The sequence below is a fragment of the Oncorhynchus nerka genome, linkage group LG9a (genome assembly GCF_034236695.1).
Source record: "Oncorhynchus nerka isolate Pitt River linkage group LG9a, Oner_Uvic_2.0, whole genome shotgun sequence".
In the NCBI taxonomy this organism is placed as follows: Eukaryota; Metazoa; Chordata; class Actinopteri; order Salmoniformes; family Salmonidae; genus Oncorhynchus; species Oncorhynchus nerka.
The window spans coordinates 40,260,191-40,278,497 of NC_088404.1; the positions used below are offsets into that span (position 1 = coordinate 40,260,191).

The window sequence follows — 18,307 nt, forward strand, 5'->3', positions numbered from 1 at the left end:
AGCTGAGAGGAAGGTGGAAGGGGGGAAGAGATGGTCCCCCTACGAAACAAGAGCAATCAGAGAGCTCTGCAAAACCTTCAAAGATGCGGAAAGCCCGGACAGAAGAATCGCAGAAGGGCTGGGTACGAACCCAACCATTGACCAGGTCAGATGGAAGAGGCGGAAACTAGCCTTCGGAAACGCGCTAGAAACCGCCGAGGAGGCCAGCTGGGACGCAATAGTAGCAGGCCTAGCAAGGCCGGCCGTGTGCCCGCCAGCCGTAACAGGGGTAGAGGCGGCGCTAAGGGAACACACGCAGGGAACCAGGGCAACAGGCCCGAGCCCCCAAGACCAGGGGGGAACAGCGGGATGCCGCATAGAAGCAAAAGCCGAGGAGATAATACGGCTTCTCGGCAAAACCACCACAAGGGGGGCGAACAGGGGTCCAGCGGGGGCCAAAGCCCAACCCAAAACCCAACAGGGCTGGGTGAAGAGGCGGAGAGAGGAGAGAGACCGGTACAAACGGCAGCAGATGCTGTACCAAAGGGGCAGGAAAAAGTTAGGTGGACTGATCCTGGATGGAACGGAGAAGCGGGAGTGCCGCATCCCGATCAGCGACCTGACCAAGGCCTATACGGCCCAATGGGAGGATACCGGCTCCTTCAAAGGGCTAGGCCAATTCCAGTCAACAGATAAAGCGGACAACACCTACTTCAAATCCCCGATCACAGCCAGCGAGGTGCTGGGCAACCTGGAAGCAGGGAAGAGACATTCGGCCGCGGGGCCGGACGGGATAAGCAGGGAGAGGTTGCGGGAATGGGATACGAAAGGTGACAAACTGGGAGCAATATTCGCCTCCTGGCAGCTCGCAGGGAAGGTACCAAAGGCCTTCAAGCAAGGCCGAACAACGCTGATCCCCAAATCTATGGTGGAAGTAGAGCTCGCTGAGATAGGCGGGTGGAGACCGATCACGATCGGATCCACGGTCCTACGGCTGTTCTCACGGATTCTAACAGGCAGGCTGGAGAAGGCCTGTCCGATCAACCCCAGGCAGAGAGGCTTCACCCCCACCCCAGGGTGCGCGGAAAACCTCATGATCCTAAACGGTATCTTATACCATAGCAAAGCCGAACGGCGGGAACTAGCTGTGGTATTCATTGACTTTGCCAAGGCGTTCGACACGGTGTCGCACGGGCACCTCATCCACGTCCTAAGGGAGAGGGGACTGGACAATCACGTGATAGGGCTACTGGAAGACTCATACGAGGGGGTCTACACAACAGTGAAAACGAGGGAGGGGGAAACGCAACCCATCCAGATGAAGAAGGGGGTGAAGCAGGGAGACCCGATGTCCCCGCTCCTCTTCAACCTAGCCATAGACCCCCTGATTAATAAACTAGAGGAAATGTGTATATATATATATATATATATATATATAAATAAATAAAATATCAGCAACAGTGTGTGAAAACCTTGTGACGACTTACAGAAAACATTTGACCTCTGTCATTGCCAACAAAGGGTATATAACAAAGTATTGAGATAAACTTTTGTTATTGACCAAATACTTATTTTCCACCATAATTTGCAAATAAATTCATTAAAAATCCTACAATGTGATTTTTGGGATTTTTTTTCTTCTCATTTTGTCTGTCATAGTTGAAGTGTACCTATGATGAAAATTTACAGGCCTCTCTCATCTTTTTAAGTGGGAGAACTTGTACAATTGGTGGCTGACTAAATACTTTTTTGCCCCACTGTATATATATATATATATATATATATATATATATATATATGAGAGAGAGACTGAGACAGAGTGGTCATTCAGTACAGAAGCACACAGTCATGCCCAAGAGGGGGGATTCTGATTGGGCTGAGGCTGCAAGTTCAGTGGGTTCAGCCATGGCACAGATAGATGGCGAGAGAGAATGATTGTGAAGAGGGTAGATAGGAAGTGAGAGAGGATGGTGATTGATTGAGTGATAGATTAAATAGAGTGGCGTGTTGAGTTGCAGTTAAGCATTAGAGACTTGATCTTAGACACTACATAGTGAAAGAACATAGTTTTACCAGAGGGCCATTATTTTAAAAACACCCAAATCTATTTGAAATATGGGATTATTAAGGGATTAGCTATGCATCACAAAATGCAAACAAACATGTAAATCATCTCAACAAACATCACATTTTCCTAATTGAGATGGTCACCAGTATCAGTGGAATTATAATACTGTAACGACTACAGTTTTTATTTATTTGATTTATTTCACCTTTATTTCAGCAGGCTATGTCTGGCCAGCCTGATTCCTTAGCATGACAGACTATTTTATCAGTGATGGAGAGAGGGAGATTGAGGAAGAGAAAGAGGGAGTGTTTATTTTAAAGATGGCATCAGCAGAGTGGGTGGTTACTGAATGGGTTCTATAGTCTGAGCTCTGTGTAATGGATCAATTGCACCATCTTCTGGTCCAAAAGGGAAGGTGCGTTTGTGGTCCCACCTCTCGATGAATTACTGTAGTTATATACTGTACCCTTACAGTACTTTATCTTATAAAGTTAAAGCATGGCATTATATCAAAAACACACAGTGACATTTTAGGATGTGGAGCATTGCGTTTACTCACCGGTCAACCACGTAACCTACACTCACTTAGATATATAGCCTAGTTGTCGCATAAACACACACAAACACTTCTCTCATCTATCAAGACAAGTTTGTGGTTGTAAAAGCTGACACATCTTGGAGCTCAGGTTTAGAGGTGAGAAGTAGATGTAGTATCATCACATGCTTTTTGAGAAAGAGCTGCTATTCCGTCTGGTCCTTGAGACTCATAGAGTAGACCTATATTCTCTCCTCTTCATTCAGTGCTCTAGAACTGGACTGTGTGTGTTGCTCATGCATGCTTTGTCTGACTGGAACAGTCAGGGTGTGAGGTCACCGTGAGTGAATTCAGAGTCTCGGAATGCCCCAAAACTCCTGTGCCTTATTCCTGTCCCCGCCAGCCTCACATCACACACCAACCAACAGGATATTTATAGCACAGCAGTGCTGTCTGTCTGTTGCTATGAGACCGCCCGCTGCAGAATTCTCAAGCAAGCAGTCCCCTTTTCGTTTACAAGATGAAATGTTCCATGAAAATTGCTACTATACAAATCATTGTATATACAGGTGACTGGGTTACCCAACCAACCCATGTATTTGTCTGTACAGTGTGAATGCATCTGAGCTGTAGGCCTATTCTTCCTAGCCACACAGGGCTTTTGCCTCAACATTCTGTACAGTATTAGATTAAAACAATGCATAACACATTCACACCAATAAATACATAAGTGCCCGCTCATGGGAATGGACAGGGACAATAGTGTTGGCTCTGAGAAGGGTCCTGGGAGTCTTCTCAGATAGAAAGCCACACTGCTGCCTGTAAGACATCTGCTCACATGTACATTTTCTAGCAAGTCCTCCACAGTGTCTTATTTATTCTGGGGGGAGGGGGGTGTCATTGCTATTGAATGATCCTTGAAAGAAGAAAAAGTGCTGATCATGTTTATTCCTCAAGGGTCAGGGCCCTCAATCTATGATTGCTATGGAAACTAACTGGCTTTCTGCTTTGTGCCCAGCTCAGTAACACAACGTTGTTCTTTGGTTTGTGCTGCTTGTTGCATCGTTTACTGTGGCCTGATAATATAACAGTATGGTGAATTCAGTTAGCAAGATTCATGCTTGTGTTGCATATCTCTCTCTCTCTCATTCCCACCCTCCCTCTTTGCTGTGAAATTCTCATTACCTGATTTGAATTTACAGTAGCCTACATAAACAGTTGAACTGGTGTGTGTGTGCGTGCGCATGCGAGACAGAACAGCATGAGGCACTCACTGTGATGTTTTCTTGACCCCTTGGGTTGTCATTTTGGCTATAATGGATAGTTGTTTTCGCTATAATGAATAGCCAAAATGACTATCTTGTGGGGATTTTTTTCAGCACAGGGCCACAGGCAGGTCTACACAGTAGATGCACAGTGGAAATAACTGATGGTATGGCTGTGTTCCCTCTGGTGGACAAAAATCCTACTACAATTCTGTAGAATAAAAATGTATTTATCCTAAATTCTAATGGATATTCAGAAAAGTGTATGAAACTAAATTAATAATATTGTTTACTCTATGTTAAAATCAGCTATGCATTGGGTACCCATCTTGTTGTGTGATGTAAGCATAGCCCAAGTAATTGCATAACAAAATAAGGGATGATCTTCGTCAATATTTCGTCAATATTTAGATTTGTCCTTCTGTAAATTGATCATGGTACCATGGGCATGAAATGGCCTTTTTAGACTTTATTTTAAAGCCATTATAGCCTACATCTTTCAACATAATCTACAAGTCTGTCTCTTGTCCTGTCATAAAAGATTTCCCGCCCAAAGTCATGGAGTCCAGTCTATATGTGTGTCAGTGTGTGATGCTATTTTTTGCTCTCACGAGGAGAGCCCCCTGTCTGATTGTCACACAGACAACTTGCCACCACGCGCCTCTCTAAAACCGTCCAGTCTAGTTGCCTGACCTCCAGACACCCCTTGCCTTCTGTTTCAGCAGCTTGGCCTCAGAGCCAATACGAAACATACTTTATTTTCTGAGCACTTCCAATATGTACTGTATGATACCTACTAATGGTCTAGTTACTTTAGACAGAAACAAAAGTAGGGAGGTGGGTCAGGTAGGGTGGGTGGGCATTTTAGCTAACCCTTCCCCTAACCCTTATTCTAAACTTAACCCATTTCACCTAACCTGCTGCCTAAATTTACCTAACCTTTATCGTTTTAGTTCCCCTAACCTTTCATGTAAATTATCTTAACCTTTGTCATTAGTTCACCTAACCACCAATCTAAATTCTCCACATAATTATCCTTTGTTGTTGACTCAACAAGCAACCTGGTCTCAGAGAAAGACGTATATTGCCAGATCCAAATACAATGCCTTCAGAAAGGATTCACACCCTTTGACTTTTCCACAATTTGTTGTGTTACAAAGTGGGATTAAAATAGATTTAATATAACACATTTTGTCAACGATTAACACAAAAAATTCTAACATTTGTAAAAAAAAATAATTAAAAAAAAACACTCATATATCATGATTAGATAAGTATTCAACCCCCTGAGTCAATACATATTAGAATCACCTTTGGCAGCGATTACAGCTGTGAGTCTTTCTGGGTAAATCTAAGAGCTTTCCACACCTGGATTGTGCAACATTTGCCCATTATTCTTTTCAAAAATCTTCAAGCTTTGTCAAATCGGTTGTTGATCACTGCTCGACAACCATTTTCATGCCTTGCCATAAATTTTCACGCAGACCTTTTACTTGACCTCATGGGGAAATCTCTGAGCGGTGTCCTACCTTTCTGGCAACTGAGTTAGGAAGGATGCCTGTATCTTTGTGTTGAATGGGTGTAGTGATACACCACCCAAAGTGTAATTAATAACTTCACCATGCTCAAAGGGATATTCAATGTCTGTTTTGTTTTTTTACCCATCTACCAATAGGATCACTTCTTTGCGAGGCATTATGTAAGGACCAACGCTGGAGAAAAGAAGCAAGTACAGGGAAAACAGACATCAAACAAAACAAGAACAGCATCTGGACGGGGGGAAGAAAACGACATTACGTCAATAATGCTGACACGGGGAACAAAACTGAGAAACAGACAGATATAGCGGGGGCAATCAACAACGTGAAGGAGTCCAGGTGAGTCCATTGAGCTCTGATGCGCGTAATGATGGTGACAGGTGTGAATAATAAAGAGAAGCCTGCCGCCTTCAAGCACAAGAAAGGGGAGGGGGAGCGGGTGCAGGCGTGACAGATTGGAAAACCTCCCTGGTCTTTGTGGTTGTTTTTGCGTTTGAAATTCACTGCTCGACTGAGGGACCTTACAGATAATTGTATGTGTGGGGTACAGAGATGAGGTAGTCATTCAAAAATCATGTTAAACACTATTATTGCACAAAGAGTGACTCCATGCAACGTATTATGTGACTTGTTATGTACATTTTTACTCCTGAGCTTATTAGGCTTGCCATAACAAAGAGGTTGAATACTTATTGACTCAAGACATTTCAGCTTTTATTTTTTTATGAAATTGTAAAACACATATATATATATATATATATATATATATATATATATATATATATATAATTCCACTTTGACCTTATGGGGAATTGTGTGTAGGCCAGTGACCAAAACATCTCAATTTAATCCATTTTAAATTCAGTCTGTAACACAACAAAATGTTGACATGGTCAAGGTATGTGAATAGTTTCTGAAGGCACTGTATATGGCTCTGTATACTACTACTGTATACATCCTCCAAGACATATAATAACTTAAGTCATCCAATTGGTATGCTATTGTAAGACATATGATACTGTACGTCCTCTAATTCATATGGTATTGCGCAACATCTGTTCCATTCATAATGTAATGTAACATTTGAATCATACCAAATTGAGTGTGACAGATTTACATACAGACTAATACGAATTGCCCTGAGACCACGTTGCAACGCAGCCTGCAGCGTTTCAGAGGGCGCCCCATGCTGTTTGTGTGTGGCCGACGGATGAGTGAGAGACAGGGAAGCCGAGGAGAATCCATAACATCATTAATCATCCTCGGTGCTGAGACCGCGTGATTCTCAGCCTCTGATGTAGCTCGATATGCTTGGGTTAATAACTTGTGATGCCGGCCTAGGCAGCCACTATATTCAGATGTTCGCTTCATTTCCTACCCTCTGTCTACCAGCTTGTCCTGCCTGCATCCCCAGTCAGGCATGACAACAGAAGTTTCATCAACTACAATATGACCCAAAAACTAGGCTAATACTTAGGAGGCAGCAGAACTAATTGAACATACAGCAGGCTACTACTATTCACACCATCTCAATCTGCCGTCACGGCAGACACCGCATCAGTTTAAGTAATGAAGCAGCATAATAGTTCCAGTAGAACTATCAGATAGACATCACTTTTAAGCCTATTTATGGTGTTATCATTCTGCAAAGTGAATGACAAATATGCTAACCACTATATAGATATATACTGTATATATTTATTCATATATATATTGTCTTTATATATACATATATATGCATTGTTTTTTTCTACCCCTTTTACCTTTCTCTTTTTGTTTACAGCATTTCCCCCTCAGTTATTCTCTGCTGTCTATCCTGCCGTGTCTGCAGAACATGTGTTCAGACATGCAGAGCCATGATCCTTTCAGTTATTCTCTGCTGTCGATCCTGCCGTGTCTGCAGAACATGTGTTCAGACATGCAGAGCCATGATCCTTTCAGTTATTCTCTGCTGTCTATCCTGCCGTGTCTGCAGAACATGTGTTCAGACATGCAGAGCCATGATCCTTTCAGTTATTCTCTGCTGTCGATCCTGCCGTGTCTGCAGAACATGTGTTCAGACATGCAGAGCCATGATCCTTTCAGTTATTCTCTGCTGTCTATCCTGCCGTGTCTGCAGAACATGTGTTCAGACATGCAGAGCCATGATCCTTTCAGTTATTCTCTGCTGTCTATCCTGCCGTGTCTGCAGAACATGTGTTCAGACATGCAGAGCCATGATCCTTTCAGTTATTCTCTGCTGTCTATCCTGCCGTGTCTGCAGAACATGTGTTCAGACATGCAGAGCCATGATCCTTTCAGTTATTCTCTGCTGTCTATCCTGCCGTGTCTGCAGAACATGTGTTCAGACATGCAGAGCCATGATCCTTTCAGTTCAGATTCAGGTTGGAGTGTTAGTAGTCAAGATACTTCAAAGCACCTCGCTTCATGTATAGATTTCCATTGATCATTATTTAACAACCACACAAATAACAAACGGCTCTTTAGTTCAGTAAAGGGAATGTGTGTTGTCTTAGCTCGGTCTGTGCTGCGTTATTGCTTGCTTCACTTGATGCCTTTTAATATGTAATACCAAACCTGAACAATGTTTTCTTGCAAAACAAGAAAACAGAGTATTAACATGGCCTTGAATAGCAACTTAAAGGCGATGAGAGTGAATCGTTTTAATGTCAGAACATTTAAACTGCAGTAGGTTATGTTTCATCAGCACCAGTGTATGTGTTGGCTCAGGAGAGGGTTGTCTGTCTCTCTGTGTCTCTCCACCACAGCTCTGCCTCTGTGCCCATCCTGTTGAGGAGGATTGGAGCAGACACCTAGCTCCTGACTAGAAGCTGCCTGTCAGAATGGCTCTCCAACGGTGACCACAGAATATTTTATTAATTAATTAGTGTTTTGTGGTGTTATTAAAGCACTCATATGCCCCATTTGGCCAGAAGCCTTTCCTTTTAACACATTTACTCATGAAGGATCTCAATCCAAGAAAGAATCTGCAATGATACAGTGCTCATAAAAGCAACAATTCCCACAAAAGAACCCTCAACAACATACTGTATGTGATTGGTCCAAATTGTATGTGATTGGTCCAAACTGCCACATCACCGATTTCCCCCTTGGTTTAGAATTTTCATTTACATAAGTGCTAAGTCTACAGACAGCACAAACCCAAGTGATGAAACGTTTCTTCATATATATGTTTTCGAATTGATGTTGATTGTAAAGTTGGAATTGTGGAATGGGCAATTCGCCCTTCGCTATTTGACCCCGACATGTCTATTTGGAATCCATATCCTCCTCACAGACAAAGTGCTCATCGATCAAGATCTGTACACCGCAGCAGAAGTCACCCCAAAAGCCCACTGGACAACATCTAAGTTGTTGGTCAGTGGTCATCAAGTTCATCATGGCACTTGGAGCTTACATTGTTTTTCAAAACCTTGTAACCACAAGTGTGTCTAAGGCGTTAATGTTGTACAACATTGAAATCAATGGAAAACTTTATTGCGTGAAGTAATAACTGCAATCTTTCAAACAGGACGAGGACGTCTGTACATGGCCTCTTCATTGTTCTGCTCTTGCTTTCCCTCTGTGTTTTTCTCCCACTCCCTGTCTCCTCCCACTGTCCTCAGGGAGATACTAGTTAAAACACATACTCCACACATTTCACATTAGTCACACATTTTTATGAGTTACTTTTGATCTCAATAATTCACAGAAATGTGTTTTTGCTTTTTAATTAGTATATGTGGTTAATTATAATATATTATAATTATATATAATATATTATATTATAATTATATATATTATATATATAATTATAATAACCGCTACAAGACCATGGTGCTTGCCTACGGAGCTGTGAGGGGAACGGCACCTCAGTACCTCCAGGCTCTGATCAGGCCCTACACCCAAACAAGGGCACTGCGTTCATCCACCTCTGGCCTGCTCGCCTCCCTACCACTGAGGAAGTACAGTTCCCGCGCAGCCCAGTCAAAACTGTTCGCTGCTCTGGCCCCCCAATGGTGGAACAAACTCCCTCACGACGCCAGGACAGCGGAGTCAATCACCATCTTCCGGAGACACCTGAAACCCCACCTCTTTCAGGAATACCTAGGATAGGATAAAGTAATCCTTCTCACCCCCCTTAAAAGATTTAGATGCACTATTGTAAAGTGGCTGTTCCACTGGATGTCTTAAGGTGAACGCACCAATTTGTAAGTCGCTCTGGATAAGAGCGTCTGCTAAATGACTTAAATGTAAATGTAAATAATAATTAACTCCTCTGACTGAGTAAATGGTTTTGTTTACAGTAAAATAATCATGATTGGTGCTGTTTAGTAACTGGAATGACATTTTGCAAAATTTCATTTCACAGGCAAGTTATTATATGCCTTGTAGATATTGCATAATCTTGCAATCATTCCACAAGGGAGGGCTTGAGTTTGCCAATATGTTCTACAAGAGAATACAAATCATAATCATCATCAGTAGGTGTATAGTAAAAACAAAGAGAATATTTAGGATCATGAAATTGTGTGTGTGTGCGTGTGTGCGTGCGTGTGTGCGTGCGTGCGTCTGCGTGTGTGCGGGAGAGAGAGAGGGACAGATCACAAAGTGCCTCAACATTTCCAATTATCAACAAGCAGCACTATTGCCCTTGGCCTTAATTGACATAAGGAGAGGAAAGAGATGGGGACCAGGTTTTCAAATCGTTAGCTTTACATGCAACTATTTTCCAGGAATTCAAATGTTCTACAACATTAGGGTACTTTCATATGCCTCTTCTTAATGTGCCTCCCAGAGATACAAATATTTGCCTTGAGTAATTGTTTCAGAAGCCTTGTCATATTCCAGAAGTTTTATGCTTATGGAAAACATGTCTTCACAAGGTAGGCCTACTGATCCAAATAATTTACGAACAAGGTTTGTTTTTTATGTCTCTGGGCTAAGGAACATGAGACATGGACATTTACATAGGAAAGCTATGTATTGTGCTCTGAAGTTTGTTAAATTCAACGCATGCGCACTGGGGATCAGTAGTGAGGAGAATTGTGAATGGGGGGAGTATTTTGGGTGTACAGTCATAAATCGGACTCCGAGGAGCCAGGAAGTATGCAGCGCGACAGATAAAGTCGAGAGAGCGGACGTTTGTTGTCAGTGGACGGGGATCACACGCTTCAGGGTGAGAGGGAATTATAGCCGAGTGCGAAATTGAGCCTAATCCATTGCAGTGGCAGAGACTGACCACTCAGTAGTTTAGATTTGAAAGCGGGGAGAGATCACGACCCTGCTTACAATTAGGTAAATATTACGTTAGCACATTGCTACGAAACAAGACGGAAGAGAATAGAAGCGGGATTGCTGTTATTTCACGGCAAAGGTTTGTCTTGCTCACAAAACAATTAGAATCAAGGAACATTTCTCAGCAAAGCTTCAAGATGCCTCGGGTGGTCCCGGATCAAAGGAGCAAGTTTGAAAACGAAGAATTCTTCAGAAAACTCAGTCGGGAGTGCGAGGCAAGTCTACTCATTGGATACATTTTATCTGGTGGCGGAAACAAAGTACCTCATAATGTGGAAATGCACGTTGCGCTGAGACAGCAGAATAGCCTTTTTATTATTTTCTTACTGAAAGATGGATATGGTTTCCATTATAGATATGAAGCACTGTTTGAATTTATCTGATACAGTATTTCATATTTTAATGTCTAAATAAGCCTACACTTTTCAAAAAAGTGGAAGAGTTATGAAACTATTTTTAGTTTTGATTTGTTTTAAGTCAACTTATCTGAGTCTCTCATCACCTCACTGCGCGAAACACTGACATTCACGGTGACTTTGCCTCATGGCTAATGTACATTTATTTCCCATATTGTATCATTCAATAGGCTAAATGGAGATGCATTTGAATTAAATTAATCTGATACCTCGGAATTGTAAGAATTTATAAAAATAAAGACCTGTCTCAAATTTAGACTATCATCTGAGCCATAAAGTGAGCCATGCCTTCACAGTAAAGTCTATTCATCCTACTTACTTATGTATTTTTTCCCCTCTGGGATTAACTTTATTGATGCATTTTTCCCTTCATATTTTCAGATCAAATACACAGGTTTCCGAGACAGACCGCACGAGGAGAGGCAAGCCAGGTTTCAGAACGCTTCTAGAGACGGTCGCTCAGAAATAGTGAGTAAACATTTCTGTTCAGCACACAACTGCGATAATAAGACTATAATCAGACATCATTACACTAACCTTAAGTGTTTGTCAATATGTTGCATAAATAGACACCCGGAACTGAACTAGACATTTTACATGCCTAGTTAAATAAAGGTTCAATTTAAAATAATTATAATAAAACATCAGCCAAAACATTACTTAATCCTTTATTCTCTGGCAAACAACACAAAAAACATCCTCATAACATTATTTCACAAAATAATTCATAACACTATAATATGGTTAATGTATCAGGTGTCTGACAGACATGGCTATTAAGGTCTGCCTCTGTCTCAATAGCCTTTTGAGGAGAGAAAGACAAACAGGGACATTGACAATGACTGAAGTCGGGGCAGAGCTGGTCTGGCGGCACAGACAGTGGCTACATAAAACAGTCCCTCTGCTCACTCCTTTTTCAGTCATCACGATATTTTCACGTAGGATACACTCTTAAAGGACTCTGTCCCTGGAAGAACCTTTGGGGGTTCTAAAAAATGCCACACGGGGAACCTCTCCAGTTCAAAAAGGTTCCTTTGAAAAGGGTCTCTTTAAAGGTTCAAACTGGAACCTTTTTGTGATGGGTGGGGTTACATTTTGAACCTTTTAATTGTAGAGGTGGCAGCCTATCAAAAGATACCCGTTGCAGCATTGAAACATTAAAGGTTCCTCCAAGAAACCCTTCAACTAACCAAAGGTGCAAATATGAACCATTGACCTCAACTCCAGGGGTTCCTCCGGGTTTACTCGAGTCCCCGTTCATTCTAAGAGTCTACTAAGGTATTTGCTGTAATAAAGTCAAACATTTTTTTTTTTTATCTAGGCCTATTACTTATATTCTTAGAGTAGTCTAAGAGGATTTTTCCTCATGCCATTAAACAATAACGTGACATTGCAGTGTATTCACTGCCATTTTCAGACAAAAAGATTCACAAAGATATTCACAATAATAATATTGTGACTAGGCCTACTTTCAAGTAGTTATTTTTTTTGTGATGAAAGTATTTTGGCGCTTTATGAGGATTGTTTGATTTGTTACTGTCACTGTTTGCTCTGGGTCCGAACCCTACCATTCACCCAAGTGTGTCTATTTCAAAATACAATTATTCTGACTGAGAAAGCCATTTGAAATTACCATCATCATACCTAAAATGTTAGTCAATTAAATATATTCAAATAGACTTTGTTAATGAAATAAGGCAGAATATATACTATGCACATATAGCCTTAGTAATTATATGGTCATAACATTTTATTTTGTGTTAGTATGTGTTTTGTGTATTCTGCCTGTGTTGTTTTTATTCTTATTCTGAAGTAATGCTGTGAAAACAACAGAAAACATTGTGTCCATGTTTGGAGCTCAGTTGTTTAAAATCTTTACCTATGAGCTGGTAATATTCCATAACATCAACCAAGCACAGGGAACATAATTCAGAAGAAATCATCTAGACCCTGTGTCATTAGTGTCAGGCAGGGTCTACTTTTAAGCTATTATTGATTTTCCTTCCTTCCCTCTCTTTCTTACTGTATTCCTCCTCTCTCTCCCTCATGCCGTCTCTCCCTCATGCCGTCTCTCCCTCATGCCGTCTCTCCCTCATGCCGTCTCTCCCTCATGCCGTCTCTCCCTCATGCCGTCTCTCCCTCATGCCGTCTCTCCCTCATGCCGTCTCTCCCTCATGCCGTCTCTCCCTCATGCCATCTCTCCCTCATGCCATCTCTCCCTCATGCCGTCTCTCCCTCATGCCATCTCTCCCTCATGCCATCTCTCCCTCATGCCATCTCTCCCTCATGCCATCTCTCCCTCATGCCGTCTCTCCCTCATGCCGTCTCTCCCTCATGCCGTCTCTCCCTCATGCCATCTCTCCCTCATGCCATCTTTCCCTCATGCCATCTCTCCCTCATGCCGTCTCCCTCATGCCGTCTCTCCCTCATGCCGTCTCTCCCTCATGCCGTCTCTCCCTCATGCCGTCTCTCCCTCATGCCGTCTCTCCCTCATGCCATCTCTCCCTCATGCCGTCTCTCCCTCATGCCGTCTCTCCCTCATGCCATCTCTCCCTCATGCCGTCTCTCCCTCATGCCGTCTCTCCCTCATGCCATCTCTCCCTCATGCCATCTCTCCCTCATGCCGTCTCTCCCTCATGCCGTCTCTCCCTCATGCCGTCTCTCCCTCATGCCATCTCTCCCTCATGCCATCTCTCCCTCATGCCGTCTCTCCCTCAAGCCATTTCTCCCTCATTCAGTCTCTCTGTCATTTCTAAAGTCAGTTCTCTATTGCCCAGTATTCCAACAGCGAGTGTTGGTAAAATAAAATCAGATGTGCGTAACTCTATTCTCCAAATAGAGAAAATGATGACTCTTGTTTTTTCCCCTTCTTTCTCTGAGTGTTGGGAGCGCTGGCCCTGGCTCCAGGCTCCAGACACTAGTCTCTCTGATGTGAAAAAGAAATGACGGGCTGCATAATTTATGCTCAGGCCCAGCGTTCTGATCCTGTTTGTATTGATTTCCCTCTAAAAGGCTTTTGTGGCGACGGGCACCAACCTCTCGCTGCAGTTCTTCCCAGCCAACTTGCACGGGGAGCAGAGGCAGACGCCCACACGAGATTATGTGGACTTTGACCGGGAGACGGGAAAGGTAATCCTGACATCTCTTTTTTCTTCTTCTCTCTTTCTCTTTTTATCCTCCCTCTAATCTCATCTGTTCAACTTTTGAGAGGTGATTTTTCTTAACCTCATCTATGACACTTTTTATTTCCCAGACATTTCTGTGAACTCATGTAACCGCACACTAATGATCTGTAAAGAGCTTGGTATGGGCTCGGGGTATTCCTAGAATTTTTCACCAAAAGTTGAGGTTGATCTCACGACAGTTTGATTGAATCCAGGCTGTTGATTCAGATTGATATGTTTTCTGGGTGGGATAAACCATGGGCTTTCCGTAATGATATGTTATTGCTTCACACAGAACACTGCCCTGCCGTCCACTTAAAACCCCACTCTTCACTGTTTCTCCTATTGTTTTTTAGCATGCCCATTTTTCTCACTGTAATTCCAACACATTCTACCAACTCAATGAACACACGACTACAGTATGTGGTTTCCCTCAAAGCCATAAGGAAGGAAGATGATGACACTGTTCCAACCATAGAAATACAATCATAGTTATATAGTAATAGTACATTACAGTATAGTATATAACTAGTCATTCTATAGTAAAGCCTTGTTTTTCCTGTGATTCTGACAGTACTGCAGGGCAGGGCTTATTATCCAGGGCTCATTATCCAGGGCTTATTATCCAGGGCTTATTATCCAGGGCTTATTATCCAGGGCTCATTATCCACGAGGAGGTCTACAAAGACCACATTCACAACTACAAGAACTCACTTTCCACAACCAAATCTGCTTATTTCTCCAACATCATAAGGAATGAACAAGGAAACCTAGGAGGGCTCTTCTCTACCATCAACAGACTTCACCGCCCCTTGGACAACCCCTCTCTCACAATCACCACGACCTCTGTGACAGTTTTCTGGCATCCTTTCAAAACAAAGTGGAGGCTATCTATCAACAGCTGCAACAGTCTCACCCTTCAGTCGGGCTTCCGGGCTATGCATAGCACTGAAACTGCCTTGGTAAAGATAGTGAATTACCACCTCTGTGCTTCTGATGCTGGGAACATCTCCATCCGCATCCTCCTGGACCTGTCTGAAGCATTTGACACTGTCTGTCATCAGATTTTAACTGACTGCATGGAGAGGCTTCTTGGAGTTTCCGGAACAACCCTTGCCTGGTCCCAATCTTATCTATCTGATAGACAACAGTTTTTCTTCCTTGGCAACTACAGGTCTGCCCCAGCCGCTGTATTACAAGGTATCCCACAAGTCTCAGTGTTAGGTCCATTACTGTTTAGTATTTACATGCTAATCCTTGGTCAGATCCTCTGTCAATTTGGACTCAGATTTCACTGTTATGCAGATCACACATCTACACCCACACAAAACCCAACTCCACTTTGTCACCCCCCTCTGTTGTTGACTGTCTCCGTGAAGTGAAAACTTGGATAAGCAATAATTTTTTCAAACTAAACGACAAAACAGAGATTATGCTCATGGGCCCCAACTCCCTCATTAACAAACTGGGTCGACGGCTGCACCATCCACTCCAACTCCACAGTCAAGAACCTTGGTGTTACATTTGACCCAACTCTGTCATTTGAACCCCACATCCAGAACATCACCAAGTCAGCCTTCTTCCACCTCAAAAAAACATCTCACGACTCAGACCCTCTCTCACTGACCCAAATGCTGAAACCCTCATTCACACCTTTGTTTTATCATGCCTATAGACTACTACAACGCCATTCTCTACGGACTCCGCGCCAAAACACGAGACAGACTTCAACATATTCCAAATTCAGCTGCACGAGTCCTCACACACACCAGACTTTGGGACCACATCAGTTCCACCCTCATCAAACTCCACTGGCTTCCAGTTCAATATAGGATCATCTTCAAATTGCTCATGCTCACCTACAAAACCCTCAATGGACTGGCGCACACATACCTTACTGACCTCCTGCACCCCTACACTCCCACCTGTTCACTGTGCACCTCACACACTGGCCTCCTCACCCTCCCTCTCACCAGGCTCCGCTCTATGGGAGACCAGGCTTTTAGCAGTGCAGCTCCCCAACTCTGGAACTCCCTCCCTCTCCATGTCAGAACCTCAAATCCATACACATATTCTAAAGACACACCTCTTCACACAGGATTAGCTTTTATCCTCTGTCTAGTTCACTTCCCTGGTTAGTGTGTCATCATGTCTAGGTGTTCTCCACAGTTAGTCTGTCCTCATGTTTAGTGTACTTTTATATACTTACTTATTTAATATGTGATTTTATTGCTTTATATACTACTGATTTCTTGTGAATGTCAACTGACTTTGTGTGTTGTGAAAAACGCTTAAAATAAAATGTATTATTATTGTTACAGGCGTGTTAAGGTGATGCAGCCATGACAGCTGATAGTCCATGGGACTGTCTCCAGGTCTTACCAACTCTGTCAATGTCAAGTCAAATCAAAATATATTTGGCACATGCGCCAAATACAGCAGGTGTAGACTCTACCCTGAAATGCTTAAGTCGCTCTGGATAAGAGCGTCTGCTAAATGACTTAAATGTAAATGTAAATGTAACTATGAGCTCTTTCCCAACAATGCATAGTTAAAAAGTAAGAAAACTTTACAATAGTCACACAATAAAATAACAATAACAAGGCTATGTAAAAGGAGTATCAGTACCGAGTCAATGTGCAGGGGTACGAGGTAGTTGAGGTAATTGAGGTAATATGTACAGTGCCAGTCACAAGTTTGGACACACCTACTTAGCCAAGGGTTTTTATTTTATTTATTTGTTTACATTGTAGAATAATAGTGAAGACATCAAAACTATGAAATAGCATATATGGAATCATGTAGTAACCAAAAAAGTGTTAAACAAATCAAAATATATGTTAGATTTTAGATTCTTCAAAGTAGCCACCCTTTGTCTTGATGACAGCTTTGCACAATCTTGGCATTCTCTAAACCAGCTTCGCCTGGAATGCTTTTCCAACAGTCTTCCAGGAGTTCCCACATATGCTGAGCACTTGTTGGCTGCTTTTCCTTCACTCTGTGGTCCAACTCATCCCAAACCATCTCAATTGGGTTGAGGCTGGGTGATTGTGGAGGCCAAGCCATCTATGCAGCACTCCATCACTCTCCTCCTTGGTCAAATTGCTCTTACTCAGCCTGGAGGTGTGTTGTGTCATTGTCCTGTTGAAAAACACATGATAGTCCCGCTAAGCGCAAACCAGATGGGATGGAGTTTCGCTGCAGAATTCTGTGGTAGCCATCCTGGTTAAGTGTGCCTTGAATTGTAAATAAATCATAGAGAGTGTCACCAGCAAAGCACCCCCACACCATCACACCTCCTCCATGCTTCACAGTGGGAACCACACATGCAGAGATCATTCACCTACTCTGCGTCTCACAAAGACTCACAAAGACACATCAATTGAAACCAAAAATCTCCAATTTGGACTCATCAGACCAAAGGACAGATTTCCACCGGTCTAATGTCCATTGCGCATGTTTCTTGGCCCAAGCAAGTTTCTTCTTCTTGTTGGTGTCCTTTAGTAGTGGTTTCTTTTCCAATATTCGACCATGAAGGTCTGATTCACGCTGTCTCCTCTGAACAGTTGATGTTGAGATATATCTGTTACTTGAACTCTGTGAAGCATTTATTTGGGCTGCAATCTGAGGTGCAGTTAACTCTAATGAACTTATCCTCTGTAGCAGAGGTAACTCTGGGTCTTCCTTTCCTGTGGCGGTCCTCATGAGAGCCAGTTTCATCATAGCGCCTGATGGTTTTTGTGACTGCACTTGAAGAAACTTTCAAAGTTTTTCAAATTTTCCACATTGACTGACCTTCATGTCTTAAAGTAATGATGGACTGTAATTTCTCTTTGGTTATTTGAGCTGTTCTAGCCATAATATGGACTTGGTATTTTACCAAATAGGGCTATCTTCTGTATACCACCCCTACCTTGTCACAACACAACTGTCTCAAACGCATTCAGAAGGAAAGAAATTCCACAAATTAACTTTTTATAAGGCGCACCTGTTAATTGAAATGCATTTCAGGTGACTACCTCATGAAGATGGTTGAGAGAATGC

General features: G+C 42.6%; 1 protein-coding gene across 5 annotated transcripts in view; it reads left to right on the forward strand.

The window, feature by feature from the left end:
- The first annotated feature begins 10,465 nt into the window (after positions 1 to 10,465).
- LOC115134295 (core-binding factor subunit beta-like) overlaps positions 10,466 to 18,307 on the forward strand; it is a 41,657-nt gene continuing 33,815 nt past the window's right edge. For 3 of the 5 annotated variants that reach the window (XM_029668119.2, XM_065022592.1, XM_029668118.2), the window contains exons 1-3: positions 10,467 to 10,898; positions 11,481 to 11,567; positions 14,112 to 14,228. In XM_029668119.2, coding sequence (XP_029523979.1) covers positions 10,821 to 10,898; positions 11,481 to 11,567; positions 14,112 to 14,228 — 282 coding nt within the window. In that variant the 5' untranslated portion in view covers positions 10,467 to 10,820. Of the gene's footprint in view, positions 10,899 to 11,480; positions 11,568 to 14,111; positions 14,229 to 18,307 lie in introns of all 5 variants that reach the window. The other 2 variants (XM_029668115.2, XM_029668116.2) reach the window with 1 other exon arrangement.